This window comes from Ischnura elegans, chromosome 8 (genome assembly GCF_921293095.1).
Source record: "Ischnura elegans chromosome 8, ioIscEleg1.1, whole genome shotgun sequence".
NCBI lineage: Eukaryota > Metazoa > Arthropoda > Insecta > Odonata > Coenagrionidae > Ischnura > Ischnura elegans.
The window spans coordinates 27,017,845-27,042,370 of record NC_060253.1 but is presented as its reverse complement, the minus strand read 5'-3'; the positions used below and the strand labels follow the sequence as shown (position 1 = coordinate 27,042,370).

Here is a 24,526-nt window from a genome sequence, read left to right as displayed (position 1 = left end):
TGTCGAAATGCGCCAAATTCAAGACCATGCGTGTTTATCGTGTGTATTGTAAACATTCACTCCATTTCGACTCCTTAAAAGATATACATTTTTGTTTCTATACCATTGACACCACAGCTACTTGCACGTTTTAATGCTTAAAACTTAAGGAATATATATCGCAAGTCATTATTTGTCCATTCATGGAACTTCTTCTGAAATCGTTGAAGGAATATTTTGACTATCTTGGCAAGCATGATATTCTTATGGATCAACTCATCAAAACCACTGCAAAGCCTATTGATTCGCTGAAAAGTCTCGCAGAGCAGCATAGATCTGTGTCTAAGTATGTTTTTAAATACTTGAAATCCTTGTATTGTTGAACGTTTTCACACGGCTCGTATTTTTCTTCAGAGCGGAACTGGGGACATTGCCCATAGCAAGAATTTCCGGAATCAAGGAAAACCTTTTATTCAAAATAGAAAATGCTATGGATGAAGAAGTGGTGGACATACAAAATATTATGTGAGTTTACCTTAATCACTGTTTCGATCTTAAGTCGGAAGAAGGGAACATTTTCTATATACATTTTCATTGAACAATTTAGGTCCTGAATACGATGTTTGTTGAAAGGTACTCATATAATTCATGCAATGACGTTAATGTGTTCAATTAAAAATTTTCAGAGAAGATTGTAAGGCGAAAAACTTAGCTCTTGATAAGAAGCGTGCAAATGTAATGAAGTGTCTTGAAAAAATGGGGGACTTGAGAAAGATAGAAGATCGGAATCCTCTTTGTTGTGGCACCCCTAGGTATCCATCAGTACTGGAAATGGTGGAATGGGTGGATGATTGTTCAGCGTTTTATAATGCATTGTATCCTTTAATTATCGAACCAAGCTTACTCTAATCATGTTTATATTGATGCTGGTGCGCTGATAACTGCTTTCACTGCTCATGTCGACGTTTTTATTCCTTTTAAAACAAAAAATGTGACTTTCTTAATTATGTGAACAGACACTTAAAATTTTCCACTATCATCATGCTAATTCAATCTGAAGATGATAAGAGGGTAGCTTCTGAGCTCAGCAAAAATTACTTACATTCCGAAGATAGGGAGCTGTTTATTGCAAGTAAGTGCTGTTGTTTTAATCTTCGATTGAATTTAATTATTGGATGTAATTTACCTATTGTCGCTTTATTTACAGGAGTCCTAGCCATGACTAAGAAATTTGTAGATGACTCTTGACGAAACGTTCAGGAATGCATCAATATTTTTATCACTGGTATGTTGTTTATTAAATATGAAAAAAACTAGAATACGGTGGAGTTATTCTTTCTTTACCAGTACTGCTCTATGTAAGGGGGTGTTACACAATTTCATGATTATCCTATGAGAAAACTTATTCTGGAAAAATTTCTGTTGGCAATTTATTTGTCTGCTGGTAATTTGCCAATATGCCTTCATCAATTTTTACGAGCTGTTATCACGGTCACCTTGGTAATGACTTATGAAGTGTGATCCTAGTTCTTTCAGAGCTTTATGAAGTATCAATCTGGAACTAAAGAAAAAGTTATAATATTTGTCTGCTCATGTTGTATGTCATTGCTGGATTGATAAAAGCCTGTATTGATGGAGCGTGTTCTAAGATGATAATAGTAATAATACTAGAGGCTATAATAATGGAAAGAATGTTTGATAAAAAAAGACGGGATGGGATGAGAGACAGAATCTTGGGGGTAACGGAGTATAGGTATATCAAGAGTTAAAGAAAAGTAGGCATGAGTATTATAATATGCAACTCATGCTCAATCGAAACCTGCCTTGAAAAAGTTAAACGGTATTTACTGATATAAATCAGTAGTAGCTTTTTTAGATGTCATGCTTATGACTAATTCCTATCTCCTTACCTGTCTTACGTTAGTTCAAAACAGACTAATTAAATTATATTGTGGTAATAATAGTGGATGTATGTGGAATTATGAAGTGATTACTGGCTCTGATAGGAATTCTGTTACATTTGAATAGTTTTGGCCGTTCTTTTTGGATTATAATTTTTTTTAAATCCTTGTTTAAATTCGATTGTGTTTATGTCAATAGGTGCTAATTTAGTTTATACTGGAATATTAATGTTTTTCTCGGGTAGGTATACTTGTGAAGCGTTAATTGAATCTTGGAAATGCCAAATTCATTCATATCTTCTTTATTTTGTATTTAGTGTCTCAGGGTATTAACAAAACTGCAGCTCTGCAGAAGACTGTTTTTGGGGAATCTCTGCTGTCTACACTTTTTGATATTTTTTTTTGTTTGGAAGGAATTTGTTATGCTATGAATAGATGTTTGAAGCTAGAACTGTGAAGATAGGTTATTGTATTTCCAATGTAAAAGGTAATGATCTGTTTGGTAAGGCCTTCCCAAACTGGAAATTTTGCTGGAGTGAAGAAAGAATTTTTTTTAACCATAAAGGCTTTCTTATTTTCAGACAATCCAATTTATATTACAGGTATCTATGGTGAAGTATTGAGAATCATTGATTTTGTGCAGACATGAAAGATAATGGCCTCTGTTTAGAAAACTGCAAATGGCAAATGAGTTAGGCATCCAAAATATGACCCTCCCATTATAATTTCAAGTTTTACATAAAAAAGGTTTGTTTCCTATGAAAAGTTCTCCCTGATTCAGCCACTTTCTCATGAGTTTAAAGCACAAAAAGCTCAAAAGTTTTCACCTGCAAGTTGAGTGGGTTGGTGTGGTCATTAGAGTTTTGGCTCAATGACTAATTCATGAAGAATATTTCATTGATATGATATATATCAATATTTTATTCAGTCGCCGATAAGAGTGTAAATAACAACGAACCACTAACGGGCTATGAGTAAGACAGGAGAATAAGAGATATGGTGACTCCAGCAAGAGTTCGTAACATCATCAACTTACCTGTGAAAGGGTTTTGTCTTTCAATTGTTTTTACCAATAATACCTCCAGAAGCAGCATGGATTGGCGATGGAGCTAGTAATGGAAAAGTATGGGCCAATCTGTATCCTAATCAACAATGAAACACATTGGAGAGTAAACCTATTGTTCTATTTTAAATTTTCCATGAGGAAAGAGCAAAGTGTTGATCGTTCATGTGCTGTTTTGTCTCCTTCATCTGTGTGGAGAGGGTATAGTAAAGTTCCATATCGAGGATAAGGGGGTCATTTGCATTCATTCTCTTTTTCTTTCCTTACTCTGTAAATTACAATTATATTTTCTGAAAGGTAAACTCCTTATGAACGGAATTGGTGTGATTTTTGTAAGAGCATTGTGTTTTTTTCTGTATTAACATATTTCATCCAAATTATCTTGAAAAGAGACCATACATGTTCCACCTCAATTTTGTTGAACCTTTCTATTAGAGGTGGGATTTTCGGTTCATTTCCGTGATTCGATTCATTCGGTTCTATTCATGTGAATGAACTGTTCTTTCATGTCGTTCATAAAGAATCACATGAACCAAATGAACACCGCGAACCGAATGAACAACGTGAACTAAATGAACTCTGCGAACCGAATGAACAACGTGAACAAAATGAACTCTGCGAACTAAATGAACAACGTGAACTGAAGGAACTCTGCGAGCTAAACGAACAATGTGAATCAAATGATTGCAATGAAGCGAAATAATCCAGATTTAACCGAAAACATTGAAGGCTGTACGCATGAACTTACATAATTATGTATGTAATTATTAGTAAGAATATCTTCATGAATATATGCATATAAAAATTTAAGGTAATAATCGAGAAATACGACTAAACATGTTTCCTTCATATTCGGTGATTCATTATTAAATTAGATTCTATTAATTGGCGTTACACCATAAAGAAATTTTCCCTAAAAACAGACAGACTTATCGGGAGCAAAGTGGTCATGAAATTATTCCGGGTAACTCACGCAACACCTCTGACAGCGGTGTTAGCAATATTGTTAGGCATCATGGCGCACGAGACCCCTACAACATACGGGTAAAACGGCATAACTTTTGTCATATTAACTCTAGGAAAAGTGTGATTTTATGAAAATTCAGCGACGAACCTTAAGCTGCTCAAAGAAAGAATTAAAGCCCGAGCCACCTGACATTATGTGTCAGTCTCTCAGAGGGCTTTTAACCTTTTAGCATCAAAAGAGAATGATCATGATGCTACCGCAATGAAATCAATTATGCTACAAAAAATTAGTTAATGAAACCATAGTGACAGAAAAAAAATGTTTCACGAAGTAATTCAAGAAGAGGCAATTAAGATTTAACCTCTCAAGCGAGTATACGTCCTAGATATTCCGTTCTTATACAAAACATTTAATAAGGAATATTGCTATTCTTGTCTCATTGAATTTAAGTAATTCCTATTTTTCAGTATATTCCTATTGATGTGTTTTCTTATTTATCAACTGTCGGAGGACGAAGAACGTTAAGTCCCATAGGTTCCATATAATAAGCGAGAAATTCATGGAATATTCACTCTCAACCAGTGCAGGTGGATTCAAGATTGTGACAAGAAGGGGGCTAGGTACCTGGGGTAACCTAGGTAACGTGGGGGGGATTGGGAGTAAACCTTCCCCGACAACTGAACAAAATTATTATTTTCTTTAACTCTATATATATTAGTGCATTAAAAAACTCAAGATATAATGGTAATATTTAGAGGCTCTCTGGATCCGCCACTGCTCTTAAATGACTAGAAAGACCTATTGTCATCCGCGGCCCGCGAAGTAATTCAAGACCTTTATACTTCTACTACTCCGACACGGCGAGTAGACTTGTAGGTGAGGGGGGGAGAAATTCGCGGCGAAGCGGGGTTGCGCCGCTACCCCGGCCACCGTGGCGTGGCAATCGCGTGACGTCAGGATAACAGCCAATCGGCAACGACTAGCAGACAACAGCAAACCGTTTGTAATCGTTTGAATCTAAACATGCCTTCGTCTCAACGTTGTCATGCTTTTGGATACGGCGCGCGGAAAACTCCTGATAGCCCTATCAAATTGCATTCATTTCCTCGGAATGAACGTCTGTAAGTACAAAGTGAAAGAATCTTGTAGTATAAGTTGGCCATTAATGCACTGAAAGCCAGTAGGTGAGTCCGGCGGTTCCGCTGTATATCTCTGTTCTTCCAATTCACTTTCAAAATTAATGAAACAATCTGTTTTTATGTGACATATCGTACTTAGCGTATAATATTTTTATGTCCTTGGAGTATCTGTGGATTTTTTTCATTAGTGTCATGCTATATATGTGCTGTAAATGGTGTTATGACGGGGTTAATGCAAGTGCAAAGGGTGGGGACTTAAGTACTATTAGGGCATTATTTTCTTCCATGCGAGAGACAGTCATTCACTATAAGATAATTTTCCACGGGAGTACCCTTATATTAGGGAAGCTGGCGTGATGAGTAATCCCTATGAAGATAGTCCTTTCTACTCCTCCAACACTTTGGCAAAGATATCCTATCTTTATTTCAGATTTGCGGGTGAAAAAATGTTCACCATCGATGACCCTCCATATCTCCTGAAGTGCCCACGAAACATGTTCATGGAATATGACAATAAAGAAGAGGTATAAACATTAGCAAATACTTCAAAATTGTCAGTATTATGTAAATAACCATAATTAATTATAAATTTTGTTGTAGATGACAGTTGGTGGTGTAGCTATTACAAGGGTTGGAAAATAGACCCACAATGAGGAGACTAAAGAATCTGAGTAGAAGACACTGGGAATATCGTTCACTTCCCCAAGATATCCACCTCTACTTTTAATCCTAGGTGAAGAGAGAAAATGAAAGGGAGCCTTGCCGCCCATGCATTCTGTCGATTACTGTCTTCTCCATTTGGACATTTTTGTTCGGTTAGGTGAGTATGATTTCATACAGATTTGAGAAACTGTAAATAGATAAATTTAGTAAGGGAGACATCCATGTTATTTTTACTGTCTATTGCAGGGTGGATTGATTAAGGTGTGAGTGTGACTGCAGAAATCGTTCAATTCATAAAGCAGTTTTGCAGCTTTAATGGAAGTGCCCAACAGAAGAACTCGAATGGAAATCTTGTGGCCTCTTGCATGATAAATGTCAGCATCTGGAATTTTAGGAAGAAGGTATTGAAAAAGTTTATATATTTGTGATTCGCCAATTCTGTGCAGTCTCTATAGTGGGTATTTCTATATTATGTTATATATTTTATTTATCAAATTGCATTTCTCTGACAATTTGCATTTCTCTGACCAAGCATTAGCCTGTACCTCTCCTGATGTTTTCACAAAGTTGTATGGTATGGTTTTTTGGAAAGTATCTTTCCCTGTTACTCATTTAGTCTGTTTAATTGCTCATGCACCAAGATTCAATAGAACACATCAGTCAGATTACACAACATAGCCAACATTCTTAGCACACCTTACAAAATTATTCGGTACATATAATGGCCTGATTTATTTCAACAATCAACGATGGGAATACCATTCAAGATATGTATAAACATACTGTTTTCTGTGTAAGATGAAGGAGATATTATTTCTTTGTATCATATGAGACATTCTTTTCTCTGTCTTTTAGGGAAGTGTAATGAAACTTTGTCTTAAGGCCTCACCCTTAGTGAGCAAGATATGAGAAATATTAGTGAAAACAGTAGTTACAGTTTTTGCTACCAACTTTAATAAAATAACCATTACTTAAAGACAACGAGTACCAAAACCTCTAATTTTTGCATGGCAGTGGTAATACAGCCAACTTTTTGAACAGAGGACAGTAAAGGGCATCATGTTTTTTAAAAATTCATAGCCTAAATGCCTCTTTTTTTGATCTATAAAAATGGCCATTGTCTGAGACGAGGAACTCCAATGTATTCAATGAGATAGGTAGAGAAAGTATGACTCACTTTTTGCATTTTTCTTTCAATTCTCCAAAATTATTGTTGCTGTGAGAACAATATTGGTGTCAACAGCTTAGGGAATGGATTGGAACCATTTATTTGTAGAAAACTATTTATATGATCATTTATGTCTGAAAGTGATAGGATAGGCACCGGGAAGGAGCTTAATGGAACTCCTTGCTTCAGGCCTGTACCCAGGCAAATGAAAGTTACACCATTTCCTGATGTAATGACAAATTGAATATGGTCCGACAAGTAGGTTTCAATCAAAATTAGCTATGACACAAAAACCATCAAGTCAAGTTTATTGAGTATCAATTGGTGGTCCACAGTGTTAAAAACTTTTGAGAAATCAAAAAATATTGTAGCAACTTCCATTTTATTATCTAGTGCATTGATAATCTGGTTTTCTAAGTGATGGATTTCAGAAGATGAGATTACTGTTTCCTGCCCTTGGTATTTATGGTTAGGAAGTAAATACCTATGTCCTTATTGATGTTGGGGGAATATGAATTATTTAATCAGTATAACTGCATTTATCAAGGGAGATATTATCGTGGGAAGAAATGGATTGCTAGACAAGTGAATCTCATCTATTTGTCAGCATAAATGTGAAAATTATAACTTCATATCTCAAATGAAACTTGCCTAAAGGAGGTAGTAAAGAAATGCTGCCTTCGATTTTTGGTAACCAAAACGGTTGTTCCATAAGAAATGCACAAGGATAAATGTTTTACCACCCTAAACACTTGAGGTCACTCAAAAACATTTTTCAAACAAAGGAGTGGATACTGCTTTGGCAAATCTGGACAGCTTTTAATGGAAATTTTGAAGCATGTAGTAGGGCATTTGCAATTTTCTGACATTTTCCGACCTTGAGTTTTACATGATTTCAATGTGGATTGTACGCCCCTAAAATTGATTAATTTGGAAATTCCTAGTAAGTTTACATGGAGACTACTGTTCATTATTCCAGACTTAGGATTCTTTTGAATGCAAAAGTGTATTTTTTCCATCCTTTGAAATAAATAAATATTTAAGGCTGGGTAAATTAATCAAATTTCAAAGTAAGACAGAGAGTCGGGTTTTTCTGTAATCAGAAAAATCTTTCCCATTCCCACCTCATTGTTTTGTTTGCTTTTATTTAATAGTTCAGTCAGACTGTTGAAAAGTTACTGCAGTCAACATTTTTAAATACACGAGTGTTCCTACTGCTAATTTGCTTTGAGTTGTATTCTCACGTGTAAAGATTTTTTAGATTAATTCATTTAGTCATTCATTTTACATAACAAATGAGGACCATAGAAGCCTAGGGGGACTAGTGCAATTTTTTTACATAATAGCTGATAATTCTTGGTAATTAATTGCACTTATCTTTCTTGGTTTCTAAGATCCTCAATTATTCAGTAAAACCTCTTTACATCGCAATGGAGGGGACCAAAATATGGGCAATTTGATGTTTGGAGGTAGTTAGGCTGTCTCGGGAGTATCTCCTTGGTATGATAAGTATTTTATGAGATTCACTACAAAGAGGTTTGCCTATAAATTTACATGTAAAACTGACCGCAGGGGTGGTATGAAGTGTGGAGGTTTATGATGTAAAGAGGTTCACTGCATAGAGGTTTTACTGCATATGTACATAATCCTAACAGCAAAAAACATTTGAATTTGTAAGGGAGTCTTAAATCATATGACATTATTGACAATGGTAAGATATTTTCATAATAATATGTTTTGTACCTTGGCTTTACTTCAACTCCAAAAGTCACCTCAATTCAAGTGATATGTAATAACATCCCTTTCACTACAGTAATTTCTCCTGTGTTTAGAAATTTTGATTTCATTACTAATTTTGTGCAATATGGATTAAAAACTGGAATGAGATACCATGGATTAGTAGTGGTTTTCTGTTCATCGTACTCTACACTGTACAGTGCAGTATAATCTCCTAAGTTTGATGAATGATAAGTACATTTGAGAGATTCAGCCATAATAGTGTGTGTGGAAACCAAATTGGAAATAGGAAAGATTCACTTTGTTACTTTTCATTGATACGAATGCACTTTGAGATATGAATGGATAACTGCAGCTGAAAATTTTTCCAACCGGTTACAGTAGGCTATATGCTTTTTGAAACATCCTACTATGTTTGGTAGGTAGGCAACTAAAAATCGTCAGTAACAATCCCGATTTGGTTGACAACCAAACATCATCTGTAGCCGACCGGGTTCAGTAGGCTACCGAGAATCATTTGCCTGAGTGAATTCTTCCCATTTCCAATTTGATTTCCACCCTTACCAATATGTCTGAAGCCTTCTCATTTAAACTCAACTGATTTGGGCGTTACTTAGTAGAATGATGAAATATTCATGGTGAAACAAAAACCAAGTACTGTTCCAAAAACTTTTTATTTGGTATCAACTATCTTGTATGATGTTGGGCACGATATGGTGGAAGTTTTAATATTAGTAAAATAAGACATTGCAATATTTCCACTGACTTTTATTATGACACTAACATTTCGTCATTACAAACAACATTATCAGGTGTTGCTTGGCCATACTTGTTAACGTTGTTTGTAACGACGGAACACGTAGTGTCATAATAAAACTCAGTGGAAATATTGCAATGTCTTATTTTACTAATGCTATCAACTAGTTTCAACGTCATTACCAAGACAATTTGTCTTGATAGCAAATAAAAAGTTTGTGAAACAGTATTTGGTTTTCGTTTCAACTTCTAATTTAATTATATTGCATCAAACGTAGGACATTATACTGTAGTACACATTATGGTATATAGCCTGATATTTACAATACAATTTTGTACATTAATTGTTATGGTGGAAGCTTATTTGTTAATATAATGACTACATTTTCAATGTATAAATATTATTTTAATGTGTGTTGGTTGTAACCCATGTTTATTGATTTGAGCGTTCCTAACTTTTTACAATGTTAGTTTAGACTGGTAGAACGTACGAGTGGTACGTGGGAGTTTCGTTCCAATTAATTCTTACAAACTAATCCTTATCCGCTTTACGTGTGAATTTTGTGGACTCCTGTCCTGCTTGTTAAAGAATAATTTCTGTTGTAATAACGATTTTTCATGTACAGACACCAGCTCAAAATAAAGGCTTTTGAAGCGTAATTGGATTTTTTACTTATTTGAAGCAGTAATACCCCTATCCTTATAAGATCCCTACAAAATCCTGTCCCTAAATTCGCGCTGGTTAAAGGAAATAAGAAAAAATATTAAGTAATACGTAAATACAGCAATATATGCAGACGACATTGGCAGTCAATTCCGATTGGCTGTTAGCCTGACGTCACGCGATTGCCACGCCACGGTGGCCGGGGTAGCGGCGCAACCCCGCTTCGCCGCGAATTTCTCCCCCCCTCACCTACAAGTCTACTCGCCGTGACTCCGACGATTGTTCAAATGATTCTTCGATTCTTACATGATTCTTCAATTCTTATGATTCTTCGGTTCTTAAACGAATCTGCGATTCTTAAATGATTCTTCGATTCTAAATGATTCTTCGATTCTAAATGATTCTTCGATTCTAAATGATTCTTCGATTCTAAATGATTCTTTGATTCTTCATGAACCACACGATTCTTTATGAACCCTTTGAACGAGGAGCGTATTTCGATTCATTCGGTTCATGCCAATGAACCGTTCAAAATGAACGATTCATTCATGAACGACACAGCTCTACTTTCTATAGAGTCATTATGAAGAAGAGACCGAGAAAGAGGGAGTAAAACTTTATTGTCACTTCCTAAGATGATATTACGTGGTTCTTATGGGTGAGGGAAAAGTAGAGTATTTGAAATGGATCAGGGAAATAGGAAAACTTTGTTGTGACTAGTCATGGGTACTATGTGATCAAGTTAGCACACTCCATAAAAAGAACGGATTGGTACACCAGTCATGTTCAAGGAGTTGTAAATGACCCTCCATGTGTGACTTCCCCTTTGAGCACAAATCACTCTTTGTGTGGCATGCCTCTGTGCGACTGTCATCCGTGGGCCTCTAGAACTCTGTTCCATAGAGAGCTCAGTTCAAAGAGAACACAGTATGTATTCTGAAGCTGGCCAAATTATCACTGAGCGGTGAGATAAAATTTCTGGAAATAAAGTACATATATCAAAGTAATATAAGTTACGGTAGGGGGCATGACTAGGTGGAATTCCTTCATTGTAGAAGTTTAAGGAATTAAAACTGCTATTTCCATGTGGTGTTTAATTCTTTCCGACCATTGTTTATGACAATATAGAAGTAAAGAGCTCTGGAGAATGGAGATGGATAATAGGGTGGATCCAGAATTTTTTTTTGGGGGGCAACAAGGGTCTGACAGGCAAATGGTCTTCCCATATTTGGGATTAAAACAATGTACAACAATTACTGTTCAATATATACTTGTTGTTATAATATAAAAGTTATTAATATGAAATTTTGAATAAGTTACCAACATAATGTGGACAGTTTTGCTATCTGCTTCCTACTAAAGATGTCCAATTCTTCACTAATGTTAATTTTTGATAAAATGTCTTGATGGATATGCATTGAAGCAAGTCTATTCAAATGATCATCTGTCATTTTTCATGCATGCAGTGGAAGGTAACAACCAGCAACGAATAGAATGTAACTGAGTTGTAAGGGATGGTTTGTTCTTGCAGGCCATTCATGATCGTCCTCCCATGAGCCCCTTTCCCACTTGGATGTTGTTTTTTTTCTAGTGCAGACTAGTAGTGAATAGGGTGGTTTCCTATTATTTTTTTATTGCCTATATTGGGAGATTATTACTCCTGGAGTACGTATTTCACGCTTTTAGATTTTTAAATGACGATATCTATTTTTCGCGATTAAATGAAAAGTGAAAATTTTCAAGCGCGCGAAAACGCGACGGGTAAGGAAATCTCTCCATGTGACGTATTTCTGGTTCCCCCTCCCGCCTTGTGAGGTGACCTTGATCGAGGCTCTGAGCGCTGATAGGACGCAGGATGCTAGAGGGTAGCTGAGTACCTTGCTGGCTGGTAGCGCTTGGCTTAAAAAAGGTTTATTAATACCTTATCAAACGAAGAAAACTTTCCAACCTTAGCCAGTTTTAATAGGTGATTATTAAGACATGTTTCCCTGAGCTCTGCGCCTCATGCATGCATTGGTAATCTCAGGCGATGTATAACTCCTATCATCTCCTATAGAAACTAGGTCCCTGTGACGTCACGTGGAGTGGCATCGCATGGGCGCCAATCTGGTCCTTTTCAAATGAGGATAAAAATAGACCTTTGCCATTCGTCTAAACCGGTATTTCTAAAACGAAATAATTTGTATATTATGAATACAGTAATTGTGGGTAACAAATCGCAATCAATGCCTTTCGGTTTCTTTGATGAAGGAAACTACCCTATTACCAATGACCGGCAAATCTGTTGTCTTGACTTGGGCTCAAGGCTCCAATGATTGAGGCTGCATAGTACACAAAATGAAATGCAAATAATGATACATGATGGGACCATATTAAAAATCTTGTTATTTAAGCATCTGGGGTCAGAGGGGGCACATACACTTGTGCCCCTCCCCTAAATCTGCATAAGGATACAGCATACTCCCGATTATCCGGCTGCAGTTTATCCAGGTTACGGATTATCCTTGCATAATTATCACTCTCGCTCAATTTTTTCCACAGTCTTTATTTAAAAAAATAAAATCAGATGCAAAATCATCGGAATTACTGCATTAATGCTAGGATACACTGGGCTTATTATTTCCGTTAGAATCACCTTCGTGAAACGGAAGCGATCTCGTGCCAGCTGCATTCATGGGAGCACTGTCTTTCTGTTTTCCAAGCTTTGCAGTGTGCAACCTTGCTCCGTGATCACGGATACACGTCCCGCAGCAGTTGCAACCTAGGCGACTTGTGCGAGATGCGACTACGTGGCGTGGTACTTGACAGTGTAGTTTCCGACGTTGAGCAGTGGTTTTGAAGCATTCGCGTAAACCACTTTTCTGTATCCGTGATCATACAGCCACGGATGTGTGGTTTTCGAAACCAGGCCTTACATGGAGCATTAATAATACGAGTACAACCATGAAGAAAGATTTGATGCTTTCCCGGCGAATGATGTGAGTAAACTTCTCTCGGGTTTCCCACCGGGTTAAAGGGTTCATAATGGCCGACGTTTCGAGCACCGAGTCGGAGCTCGAAACGTCCGCCATTATGAAGCCTTTAACCCGGTGGGAAACCTGAGAGAAGTTTACTCGCGAGTACAACCATGTTATCACCGCTAAAAAGATCACTAACTGGTGAGGAAAGCTCTCAATGAGTCCGGGAAGCACTCTAAAATAACAGAATAACTGCATAAATAATAGTTCAAAGTATACCGGGACTAGCCGCGGTGATAACTTTAACGGGAGTTACCCGCAATGCACAATTGTGCGAAAGATCCACAGAGAAAAAATCATTCGCCTTGACCGGGATACGAACCCGGATCCCCCGATTTCCGGTCGAGTGCTTTAGCCACTTAAGCCGTTAAGCTACCAAGGCGTCATTCTTCCCTGTGGATATTTTCGGACACTACCGGACAAGATCCCGGTCAAGGCGAATGATATTTTCTCTGTGGATCTTTCGTGCATAAATAATAATAAATTGTTTGTTTTAGGTAAGTTATGAACACTGCAAGACATTTAAGTGAAAATTTGGGTTATCCATGTTTTCCGATTATTTGTGCTGTCCCTCCCCATCATTACCCCAGATAATTGGAAGCTTATGAATCGTATTGGGTTAAAGTGGAGTGAGAGGGCATTGAAAATTTCAGGTACTGAGGGGGTAGTGGTTAAGGGCAGGTGGTGATTGGGATTGGTCCTTGGGTAGGCGTCACTCTGGGTGGGAGGAGAGGGTGGAGGGTTGAATCAACAAGTAGGAAAGTGGAGGAGGGGGGAGCAAGAAGGATATAGGTGGTCTTTAACGAGGTTTGATTCACAGTGGGTTAAAATTTCCAACTCCTCGAGGATATCCAATCTGCATCCTTTCTTTTCAAAGCGTAAAGGTCTTTTTACACAATACATTATCACGTACAGGTTAATACGTGAATGAACACGAAAATACACGCTGGTACCTCCCAACTTGCACGAGCGCATGAACAGAAAATAGAACATGTTCTACTGTAGTTCATGCATTCATACGCGTTCTTTTCCGTTCCACCAAAATCATTCATGAATTCATGCATTAACTTGTTAATGTTGACCCTTTGTTTTTTGATAGTGAAGTTATCTGAGCTTTAAGAGACTCTTCCATCCTCCCATTACACTGCATGTTTGTATGACATTTGCTAAGAAGGGTCTCAGAGGTAATCACACACTTTCATCTCCAACCTTGGTCGACCCTTCCTAGTGTGGACTCCGCTTTATCGTGGACTCCAACGGTAGTACGACTCCCACCTTTCTGGGTTATAACCCTACCAGCAGCATGGGTTTGCGGTCAAATTATGATTTGCTTATTAGCATTAGCTACATGGATTGTTGCTAGCACGTAAATTGAAGACTTTGAATAGAATGTGGAGGAGAGATTCAAAATGGATCAATATATTTTGGAGATTTTGACCTGGAACGAGAGTGAGGATGGAGACCTGTGCACGTCCAAAGCCCGGATGTGAAAGAAGAATGGGAAATATTATTTTATGGCGACAAAACAGGAAAATAAACTTTATAGGAAGTCAATCAAAAGAATATTTGAATTAAATTCAACAAATTTTACAGCAAAATATTGAATATACTATGCTTGGTATGCATTATCAAGTGTTGGTATTATAAGTTCAACAGATTCTGGCTTCAATTGGTGGAAGTTAAGCGTACTTAAATAAATAAGAGATCATAGCACTTTTCCACAAGATTCATGTGGAAAACTGCTACGATCTTTTATTTATTTAAGTGTGTTGGTATTATATTTATACTCGAATTGTGATATCAGTTAATATTTATGGTAGACTTAGTTTAAAAATTGCAAATGCTGCTCAGTAGACAAGGAATTCAATTCTTTGTTTATATTTTGTTTAGAAAGGACCAAATATTTATTTTGAAAAATGGCTGAATAAACAATTGTATAACTACAGTCCCTGACATCAAAGCAGGGTTACATAAAACAAGGGTCTGGATACTTACTCCAGGATTTCAGTGTCCTAAGGCCTAACTCCTGGTGTGTTAGTTTCCAAAACTAAGACTTTGCGTACACGCCACCGTCATAAAAGGGGGAGAGCAAGGAGCTGCATTGGTTTGCCTGCATAGGAAAATCTATGACGGATATTTCCAGCATTTGACTCCTGGGTAAAGAAACATACTGCTGAATATTTCCGGCGTTAGTAGCTTAATAGTTAATGTACCGTGTAACCAGGCCTTAAGATGGTAGGGATGAAGTCACTATTGTGGCCCATGTCAAGGAGATGTTTAGCAAAATGGAATTAATCTTTCCCATGGCACTCGTAAGTATATCAAATTTAGTTCTTTGACATTGCATAGTTTGAAAGAGAGATCAGTAAAACAGTTTTCAACTGCAAAATAGTTTACTTGCTCTTTCTTCTACCTTACATTCCGGTTCCTTTGTCTCCTCTATCCACTTATCCAGTACCCCTACTCCTTATATTCCCTGATTCCCCCTTTCATTTCTCCTTCCGTCCTTCCCCTCTTCCTGGGGTCTGATTGTGAAAATCTACCAGTGTAGTTGTGTGGCTTGTTCCTGATAAACAGGAGAACTGGAAATAGTTGGCGATTATTATTTTCCAACAATAACACACCCATGATCGTAAAGACCCATGGAGTCTTCTCGGTATTGGAGTGTGATCTGTTAAAAATTAAATATAAAATGTGTGCCGGGTATTAGTTGTTATTGGTTGTACCAATACCAACTAATGTTTAACAACTAATAGTTGTTTGTTTAAAAAGTATATTAGATGTGATTATTGTTGTTGTGGTAGCCATCTTAAGAGTAAAAAGAGCACCTAAGGCATTGAGATTTTTTAGAGGTGACGGGCCTCGATGCCAAGGATATGTAAAGTTACCTGTCCCAGAGATATAAAAGAAGACCATTGATGCAGGAAAAGGATTTGGAAACATTGGGAAGAAGTTGAAAGATATATAACATGGAAATGGCGATGATAAGAATGTAAAAATGGCTTATAAAAAGATGAAAATAAAATAGTGACAGATATACAAAATTCGGAAAGGATAATTATTTCACGTGGAAACTGTGTGTGCACTTCTCATTGATAAAACTTATTGGATGGGAATTGACTCCGGCTACTAATATATTCCTGAAGATGGTCTAAGTCAAGAACAGTGTGGCTTAAACTGGAAAGCGTTAAATTTGTTGGTCCAGAACATAAGTGGTACACACCGTGAAGATATCTGTGACTGCACTCGCATACTTGAAGCCTGGGAAGTATTGGAAGAAAAATATGTCACCTTTACTATTCTTCATAGTTTAAAAACTTAGAAATACAGTGAACACAGGAAAATGGACAACCTTTCAATGATAGAATACATGTAAAAGATTCAAGGTTTGAATAGGAAACTAGCGAATGGAAACATACATTTTTCTGACAAACATTTTGCAATGCTCTTTGTACTGGGTTTACCGTTAAGACAAATGTGATTGACTCTTTGATATCTTGAAGATGAAGAGAACCTCATCAGGGCTAATATTTGAGCTTAATTAAACGAGAGCTTTGAGCGAGTATCAACAACACGATTGTACAGTCTCACCCATTTTGAGATTAATTTTTTCAGACTATTATAATCACACATTTTTGTCCAAACTTTATTATTTTATGTCCTTGAAGATCGGGAGTATTAAATGAAATTTTGAAAAGGCTGCCACAGAGGACAGATACAAGGAGTAGAAAAGAGAGATGGCCTCTTAGCACAGAAACCGTTGGGTTAGCCCTCACAGGTCGTCCCAAAAAAACTGGAATCACCACGTCATGACTGCGATTGCCATCCCCTGAGTTCATTGCATTCAATACATAATATATGTACATAAGGTGGTAGCACATTGAACGAAGAAAGCTTGGGAACTTAAAGAAGCTTATTATTTCGTATTATATCTACATGGCAGTGTAGGAAATTTCTTTTTATTCCCTTTCATGTGAAAATCAGACTAATTGGGTTACTAGTAATATAGACCTACAATATATATAATAGGCCTGGGGGTTGATCATCATCTCTCAGGCAACAGGGGGTATGGGAGTTAGTCACTGGTCAGCATTCAGCGACTCGTCTCATTGCAATGACATTGATAAATGATCTTTAACTTTAAGCAGATGTGGTTATTATGTGCCAGAACTAGAGAATGGTTTTAAATATTTCTTTAATTTCTCTGAGGCTTTGGGGGGGGATCTATCACTCTCATCCCCCCCATAGTTAACCCCCTGCACCAGACCCTCAGAAATGTAATTAATTTCCTGTGACTAAAGTGTATTTTTCGATGACTGATCTCTTGTTACTTAGAGGCACATTCAGTTATTGATCTCCACACAGATTTTACTGTCTAGCGCTACTATATGATAATAGAGGGAGATACATTGACAATGGCATAGGAATCAACCCACGCGGTTGCAAGTTTCATTCACCAGACAAAGTGCGCGTGCAATAACCATTCCCTAGCCGCATACTCCCCATTAATGCTGTGTTGGGTGCATGCGAGCCACACTCATTGTCAGCTGATTGGTCCTGCATCCCCCATTACCCATGCTTCTCTCACGACCTTCATGGTCATCAAGAGCTATCTCTTTGGCAACAATTTCAGAATGTGAATTAGTAGCAAAACATTTCAAAACCCACAGCTTCAATTTACTCATGTGCTTATGAAAGTCATGGGCATTTAAAAATTTGCTATTGAGATAAATGCTCAGAATTATGTTATTCTGACTGGGAAATCACTGAGAAGCATATCCTATTCATTGAAGAACTTCCTTTGTTTCATTGAGCTGTGATAATTGCTTGTAGCCACAAGGATGAGATTGCATTTGTGGCAGAGTTATTTTGCCTGGTACAATTTTTTAAAAGCACAAGCAAGTGCTGAGATAGTACCTAATTTTGCATGGTCAACACTTTCAAACTGTGAATGATTCATTTAATCTTGCCAACCAAACAGGAAATACTAATAGCCCTTTTATGCATGCAAATGAGGCAATTGGTTAGGAAAATGCATTGTTGGTTTGTACTACTTCTTAAAATTCACACGAAGTGTATTAGATGCAAATTATTGATAGAAGAAAGACTACCATATTTTGGCTTTTGATGTTGATTATTACAAACTACAATTTGATAGACGTTTAAAAAGCTTCTTTAAAAATTTCGATGTTTCTGCATAGATTAGACTCGAGATTAGTACCTTCTCATTGCAACTAAATTGAAATATTCCATAATCAAGCGACATGAGTTGAGATATGGCTTAAATTGTCATTCTTGCATAGATGAACTACAATGTTTGTTACAAGGATAAAGTCTATTGGTATTCCATTAAGCATGGTAACTTGGAACTGTAGTCATTGATTTTTTCTCCAAGAAAAGCAATTCCCATTGAAGTATTCATGTATTAGGTAAAGACTTGAGTGTCAGAATCATGAAAATAGTAGATCTCTGCTCACATTATGGAGTCTGTGTGCCCGTAATGGTTATTTTTTGTAACCTTAAGGAATAGTACGAAGTGTAATCATTATTGAAATCAAAATTTCTACTGTTAATTGATGAAACTTCAGGAAAGTTCCAGTCAACAATTGCTAAATATTTTGGAGGAATATAAGAGATGAGTTTGCCCAGAAAAAATGCCAATAATTAATCTTGAAGTGCATACATTGGCTCAATCATCTTTAATGTCCCCTATGGATAATTGTCTAAAGTGGGTTCCTGTTCCCTTGTTGTCGGGAAGCGACCCACAAATACTTAAGGTCTTTACCCAAAGTTCATTCCCATTCCCAACAAATCATTTCAATGAACACAAATCAAATAATGAATATGTGCATCTAGAATGGCCAAAATTTATGATGCTACCACTGTCTCGGTCGGGAATGAGAGGAGCCACTGGTGATGGCATGGGTGGATGGTAGGTAGCGCTTAGGTAGCACTGGCTGTATGGCCCGCGCTTCAACTCCCACTGACGGCTACATTGTGACTGACCATTGATAAGAGACGAGTGGCCAGTGCCGAGTGATGATTGTGGTGTGTTGACTCATGACTGACACAGCATCTCAACTATGGCATTATATAGGAAAGATGAGAGCAGGATTTTATCGTCTAAGAGAAATGGTAATACAAAGTGCCATTCTCAAAAGCCATTGGTCAAAAGAATGAGGAAAGATGAGAGTAGGATTTTATCGTCTAAGAGAAATGGTAATACAAAGTGCCATTCTCAAAGTAGCCATTCTCAAAAGTGAAAGGTATAAATCCCAAGGCATAGTTTGACATAGCTGGCTGATCTCAGATTTACTACAACACATTTAAGCATATTTTGGGAAATCTTCCATTTTCCGAATCACTGCATTACTCTGGCTGCACGTGCATACTCTACATGCCCCTAGACCCGTCTTAGCGGCACCAGAGGAGGCGGAGTGGTGGCACCAGTGCATCTTGTAACCTTAGCCCCTGCAGAAGGTGAAGAAGATGCCTCATGAACCAGATAGCTCTCCTTTTACCACAGCAAGGAAGGATATTATGCCGATCATAAATATCCCCCCCCCATGACTTTACTAATTGAAGGGATATATTTTTTACCTTTCTTTTGGGATTGGGTTTTCAATAGGGTGGTTTCCTATTATTTTTTTATTGCCTAAATTGGAAGATTATTACTCCTGGAGTATGCATTTCACGCTCTTAGATTTTTGAATGACGATATCTATTTTTCGCGATTAAACGAAAAGTGAAAATTTTCAAGCTTGCAAAAACACGACGGCTAAGTAGGAATGCTGGGAAAAGCCCATGTGACGTATTTCTGGTTCCAGCTGTCGCTGCGTGAGGTGACCTTGGGGCGAGGCTTTGAGCGCTGATATGACGCAGGCTGCTAGCAGGTAGCCAAGTACCCAGAGGGCACGTAGCACTTGGCTTAAATAAGGATTATTAATACCCTATCAAACGAAGAAAACTTTCCGAACTTAGGCAATTTTAATAGATGATTATTAAAAGATGTTTCCCTGAGCTCTGTGCCTCATGCATGTATTGGAAATCACAGACGATGTAAAACTCCTATCTGCTCGTTTAGAAACTAGGTCCCTGCAGTGGCGGATACAGATGGGGGGCGCGCGCCCCCCCCCCTTGCGGGTCCGCCCATATTGCCGAACATTGCAAAACCATAATTGTAACTTTTTTATATCATAAGATGGCATTGTCTTTTACATGTTTATAATCACTTTAGATAAAATTTCCTTATACTTTGGGTGTGACTTGACTGTGATCTTTTATTACGATAAAAGTAAAGACAAGTCAAGATATGTAGATATGTTGCCCCCCCCCCCCCTTGAGTTTTTTCTATATCCGCCACTGGGTCCCTGTAACGTCACGTGGAGAGAGGCATCGCATGGGCACCAATCTGGACTTCTTCAAATGCGGTTAAAATTGACCATTGCCATTTGTCTAAACTGGGATTTCTTAAACCAAATAATTTGTATATTATGAATACACTAATGGTGGGTAAGGAATCGCAATCAATGCCTTTCGTTTTCTTTGATGAAGGAAACTACCATATTTTTCTTGTTTTGTTCTTTGTTCTTATCCCCCTCTCTTTCTCTTTTTTAGATTATTAAAAATGTGCTGGACATGGCAAACCCAGGTCTCTGGGCAGTAGCGGAGAGGTGGAAATAGTATTGGCTGATGGTGGATGGCCTGGAATGGGAAGCTGACCCGATCCTGTGGCTGGAGGATGTGCAATATGCAGGTCAGTCACTGGAGGAGCATAACTTTGGCAATGAGACGGGGATCCAAAAGTACATCTGCTTCAGCTCTTTCGAGGAGGAGGAGGCAGTCCTACCATTCAGGCAAACCCATCCCCCAAGCACCTCTCCTATCAATGGAGCTCTGCCACCTTCTGGCAGTTCACCCCAGCCATGGGGGGTGGCGCAGAAGCTCAGCGAAACCTGGTTTCATCCGGAAGCAGAAAGGATGACAATGCTATCATGTGGAAGTAAAAGAACAAAGAGGGAACAATAGTTTTATTGTGAGTGTAGCTTTCTAAGAAGTGGGTTTTTTGGTCTTTTTTAATCGTGGTAATTTTTAAAAGTTTACTTTGCATTTTGGAAAAAAATTTTCTAAAACGAGATGGTTAAACATATTGACAGAAAAAGAAACACCCACACTGAGGCCTCCTTCCTCAAAAAAATTCCTGCAAAATTGCTTACACCCTTAGATATTGACTTATTGTATCCTGCTGTGCATGCAATACGATAGTACAGTACACTCCCGATTATCCGGGCAAATGATGGGGAGAGACGGCACGAATAATCGGAAAACACGGATAATCCAAACTTTCACATAAATGTCTTGTAATACTCATAGTTTACGTAAAGAAAAACAATACATTATTATTTATGCAGTTATGATGTTATTTCAGAGTGCTTCCCGGGCTCATTGAGAGCTTTCTTCGTCAGTTCGCGATATTTTTAGCGGCGATAACATGGTTGCACTCGTATTATCAATGGTCCATGTAAGGCCTGGTTTCGAAAACCACACTGCCGTGGCTGTGAGATCACGTATACAGATGAGTGGTTTGCACGAATGCTTCAAAACCACTGCTCTGCGTCGGAAACTACACTGTCGGGCACCTGGCCACGTAGTCGCGTCTTTCATTAGTTGCCCGTGTTGCAACTGCTGCACGACGTGTATCCGTGATCAAGGAGCGCGGTCGCGCACTGCGAGGCTTGGAAAACAGGAACACGGTGCTCCCATGAATGCGCTAGCGCGTGATAACTTCCGTTTTACGAAGGGGATTCTAACGGAAATAATAAGTCCCGTGTATCCTAACATTAATGCCGTAATTCCGATGATTTTGCGTCCGATTTTTCTTATAAAGATCGTGGAAAAAATTGAGCAAAAGTGAAAATCATGCACGGATAATCCGCAACCCGGATAAACCGCAGCCGGATAATCGGGAGTCTGCTGTATTAATAGTGGACTGTATGTGTGCTGGGAGTCCCACACTATACAAATCATCATTCACCTGAATGTCAGGCTCCCGTTGATGGCTTCCTCAGGCAGTGTCGGCTTGAGACCTTTCCTGCACGACAACACATTCACAACTCCAACGTTCACAGCCAACAACAGCAAAACAATAACTTTAAACAATTACATACTCGCTGACACAGGCACGCAACAAATAACAAACCAAGCGAGTGGTGATTATCGTGTAGGACTCCCTATGGCGCGAAAACCCACTGATTTCAAAACACCTAAGTTTAATCTTCTCCCCAAAATTCATAAACCCAGCAGCCCAGGCCGACTCATCGTTTCCAGCCTCAATTTACTTACTGAAAGAATATCTGCCCCATTAGACTAATATCTTTAGCCTATTGCCACCTCCTTTCTTTCATCAATGACTCTTACCTCTTTCTTAATACATATTATAAACTCTACCCACATTTCCAGTGGGAGCGACATCCTTATGGCAACAATTGATGTGGTATCCCTTTACACATGAATCCTTCACAAAGCAGGCCTCAACTCTCTAGACTGTTTCCTTTTGTGGAGTCCTACAGAGCATTCCCCAACCACTAGCTTCATGACTGGACTGACCGAGCTTGTCCTAACTAAAACTGCCCCTCAGTTTGAAAACAGCACCTATGTGCAATGCTGAGGAGTGGCAATGGGTACAAGAATGGCCCCATCCTATGCCAATATTCTTATGGGTCACCTTGAAACTAGGGATGAGTCAATTCCACCCTTTTCAATTCCAACGGGAATTTGTCAACAACTTTTTCATTAAAATCAATATTTTATCACCAAATTTTTATCACCTTCAAAGTAATCCTCCTGAACTGCAACACATTTATCTAATTGTTTCTTCGACTGTTCAATCTGTATTTTTGAAATGCAAAAACCAGTCGTAGACACATGTTTGACTCAGAGCTCTATCCCCATAAGCAGTGTTAAACATCACTAGAGTTTCTGCGAGAGTTTTCCCTACCAAAAATCAAAACTTCACAGCCACGCGTTGCTCCCGGCAGTCAGCCATTACACGTTTTCGCTAAATCGGACAATGTTGGTTAACCGAAAAAAATCGATTATGTCGCGCACTGACTCAGGAAATATCATTGCTTAGTACCCTTTACGGGAAAACCAATCCCTCACTCAGACGCCCCCCCACAGCGATATTCCCATTACAATTGGGTCCCCCCTTGTAGATGCAGTATGGGTGTGCTGGCTGGGAAGTAATTACCTATTTACAGAGGAAGAAAATACTGTATTTATCTGAATATTGTCCCCCCTTTTTTCCAAAAATACCCATGGTAAATGTAAATGGGGTACCGTATTCAAACCCATTTTTAAATTTTTTCCTGAAACAACAAGTACTCACACAATCACTCACTCATGTGTGTATGCAAAAGACAGTCATCTTTGTGTGTTCAATCACGCACAAAAGCAGGGTTTATAAGGATTTCTCCAGTGCCAGTGACCCTTACGAAAAGAATAAAAGTAAAAGTGGGGGATAACAGGGAAAACAAATAACTAGAGTAAATAACATAAAATTGATAACAACATTCAAGCACTTATTCACCTGGGTTTGCATATACAGCCGCCCTCGTGATTGTCATTCGCACATTCACATATATGCAATGTTCAGAGATGCTTTTCGAGGGAGAGGAATTCAGAGGACTATTTTTTTGAAATATGACTTTGGAGATATTTATCTTCCTTTGTATTGCTTACATCCATGGAGACGTTCATTTCATTGATTTGTAAATGAAAAACTTTGCTGTTTCTACAATTTTGAACTTTAAAGTTCAAAATTGTAGAAACAGCAAAGTTTTTCATTTACAAATCAGTAAGATGGATTTCTACAACGTGAAGGCCTCTACTATTCAGTGCATGTTCATTTCATTGTTTAAGTCATTATTTGTGTCACGTAAAAATGACAACAATTTAGTCTTATATTGTTATATTTACTTACAGCTAGACCATTTACCAACCAGCAGGACAGTTCAGTTCTTACAGATGCAGAAAAGTATCAGTGGCTGAAAAATACTTGGCAAAGTACAACAGCCTTCAAATTTCCTCTGGTGAGTGAGGGGAAAATAAAGTGGTCTTTTAAAATGAGCTTGGTAAAAGGACGTGAATGACTGGCATATAGCAATATTGCTGGTGGAGGATTGTGAAAAGTGTGCATTATTTTTGGTTGGCATGAGGCAGTTACAAACGATGAGAAGCTGGGAAACTTGTCGTTGGAACCACTGAAATCATATTAGAAGGCCATTGAAACAATCAGACACCATGAGAGCACGAAATACCACCAGGCAAATATGATATCATTTCAAAATTTTTGTTTGGTAATGGAGGGAAAAATCAATGGACGTTATTGTCCAAATGAGAACCCAGGAAATGAAAACTATTGAAAAGAGGTGTAAAAAAACTTATATGTACCTATTTTAAAAATAATTATTT

At 38.0% G+C, this 24,526-nt stretch overlaps 1 protein-coding gene across 5 annotated transcripts; it reads left to right on the top strand.

The window, feature by feature from the left end:
• The first annotated feature begins 43 nt into the window (after window positions 1-43).
• LOC124164025 lies at window positions 44-21,036 on the top strand. 5 transcript variants are annotated; one of them, XM_046541177.1, is made up of 6 exons: window positions 44-325; window positions 394-504; window positions 666-854; window positions 996-1,111; window positions 1,187-1,264; window positions 20,721-21,036. In XM_046541177.1, the coding sequence occupies exons 1-5, from the start codon at window positions 183-185 to the stop codon at window positions 1,225-1,227; spliced, it is 600 nt and encodes a 199-aa protein (XP_046397133.1). In that variant the 5' UTR covers window positions 44-182; the 3' UTR covers window positions 1,228-1,264; window positions 20,721-21,036. The 5 variants fall into 5 exon arrangements, with proteins under 5 accessions (XP_046397133.1, XP_046397132.1, XP_046397134.1 ...); XM_046541176.1 differs by having other exon boundaries at window positions 20,718-21,036; XM_046541178.1 differs by lacking the exon at window positions 20,721-21,036 and adding an exon at window positions 20,672-20,690.
• The last annotated feature ends 3,490 nt before the right edge of the window (window positions 21,037-24,526 follow it).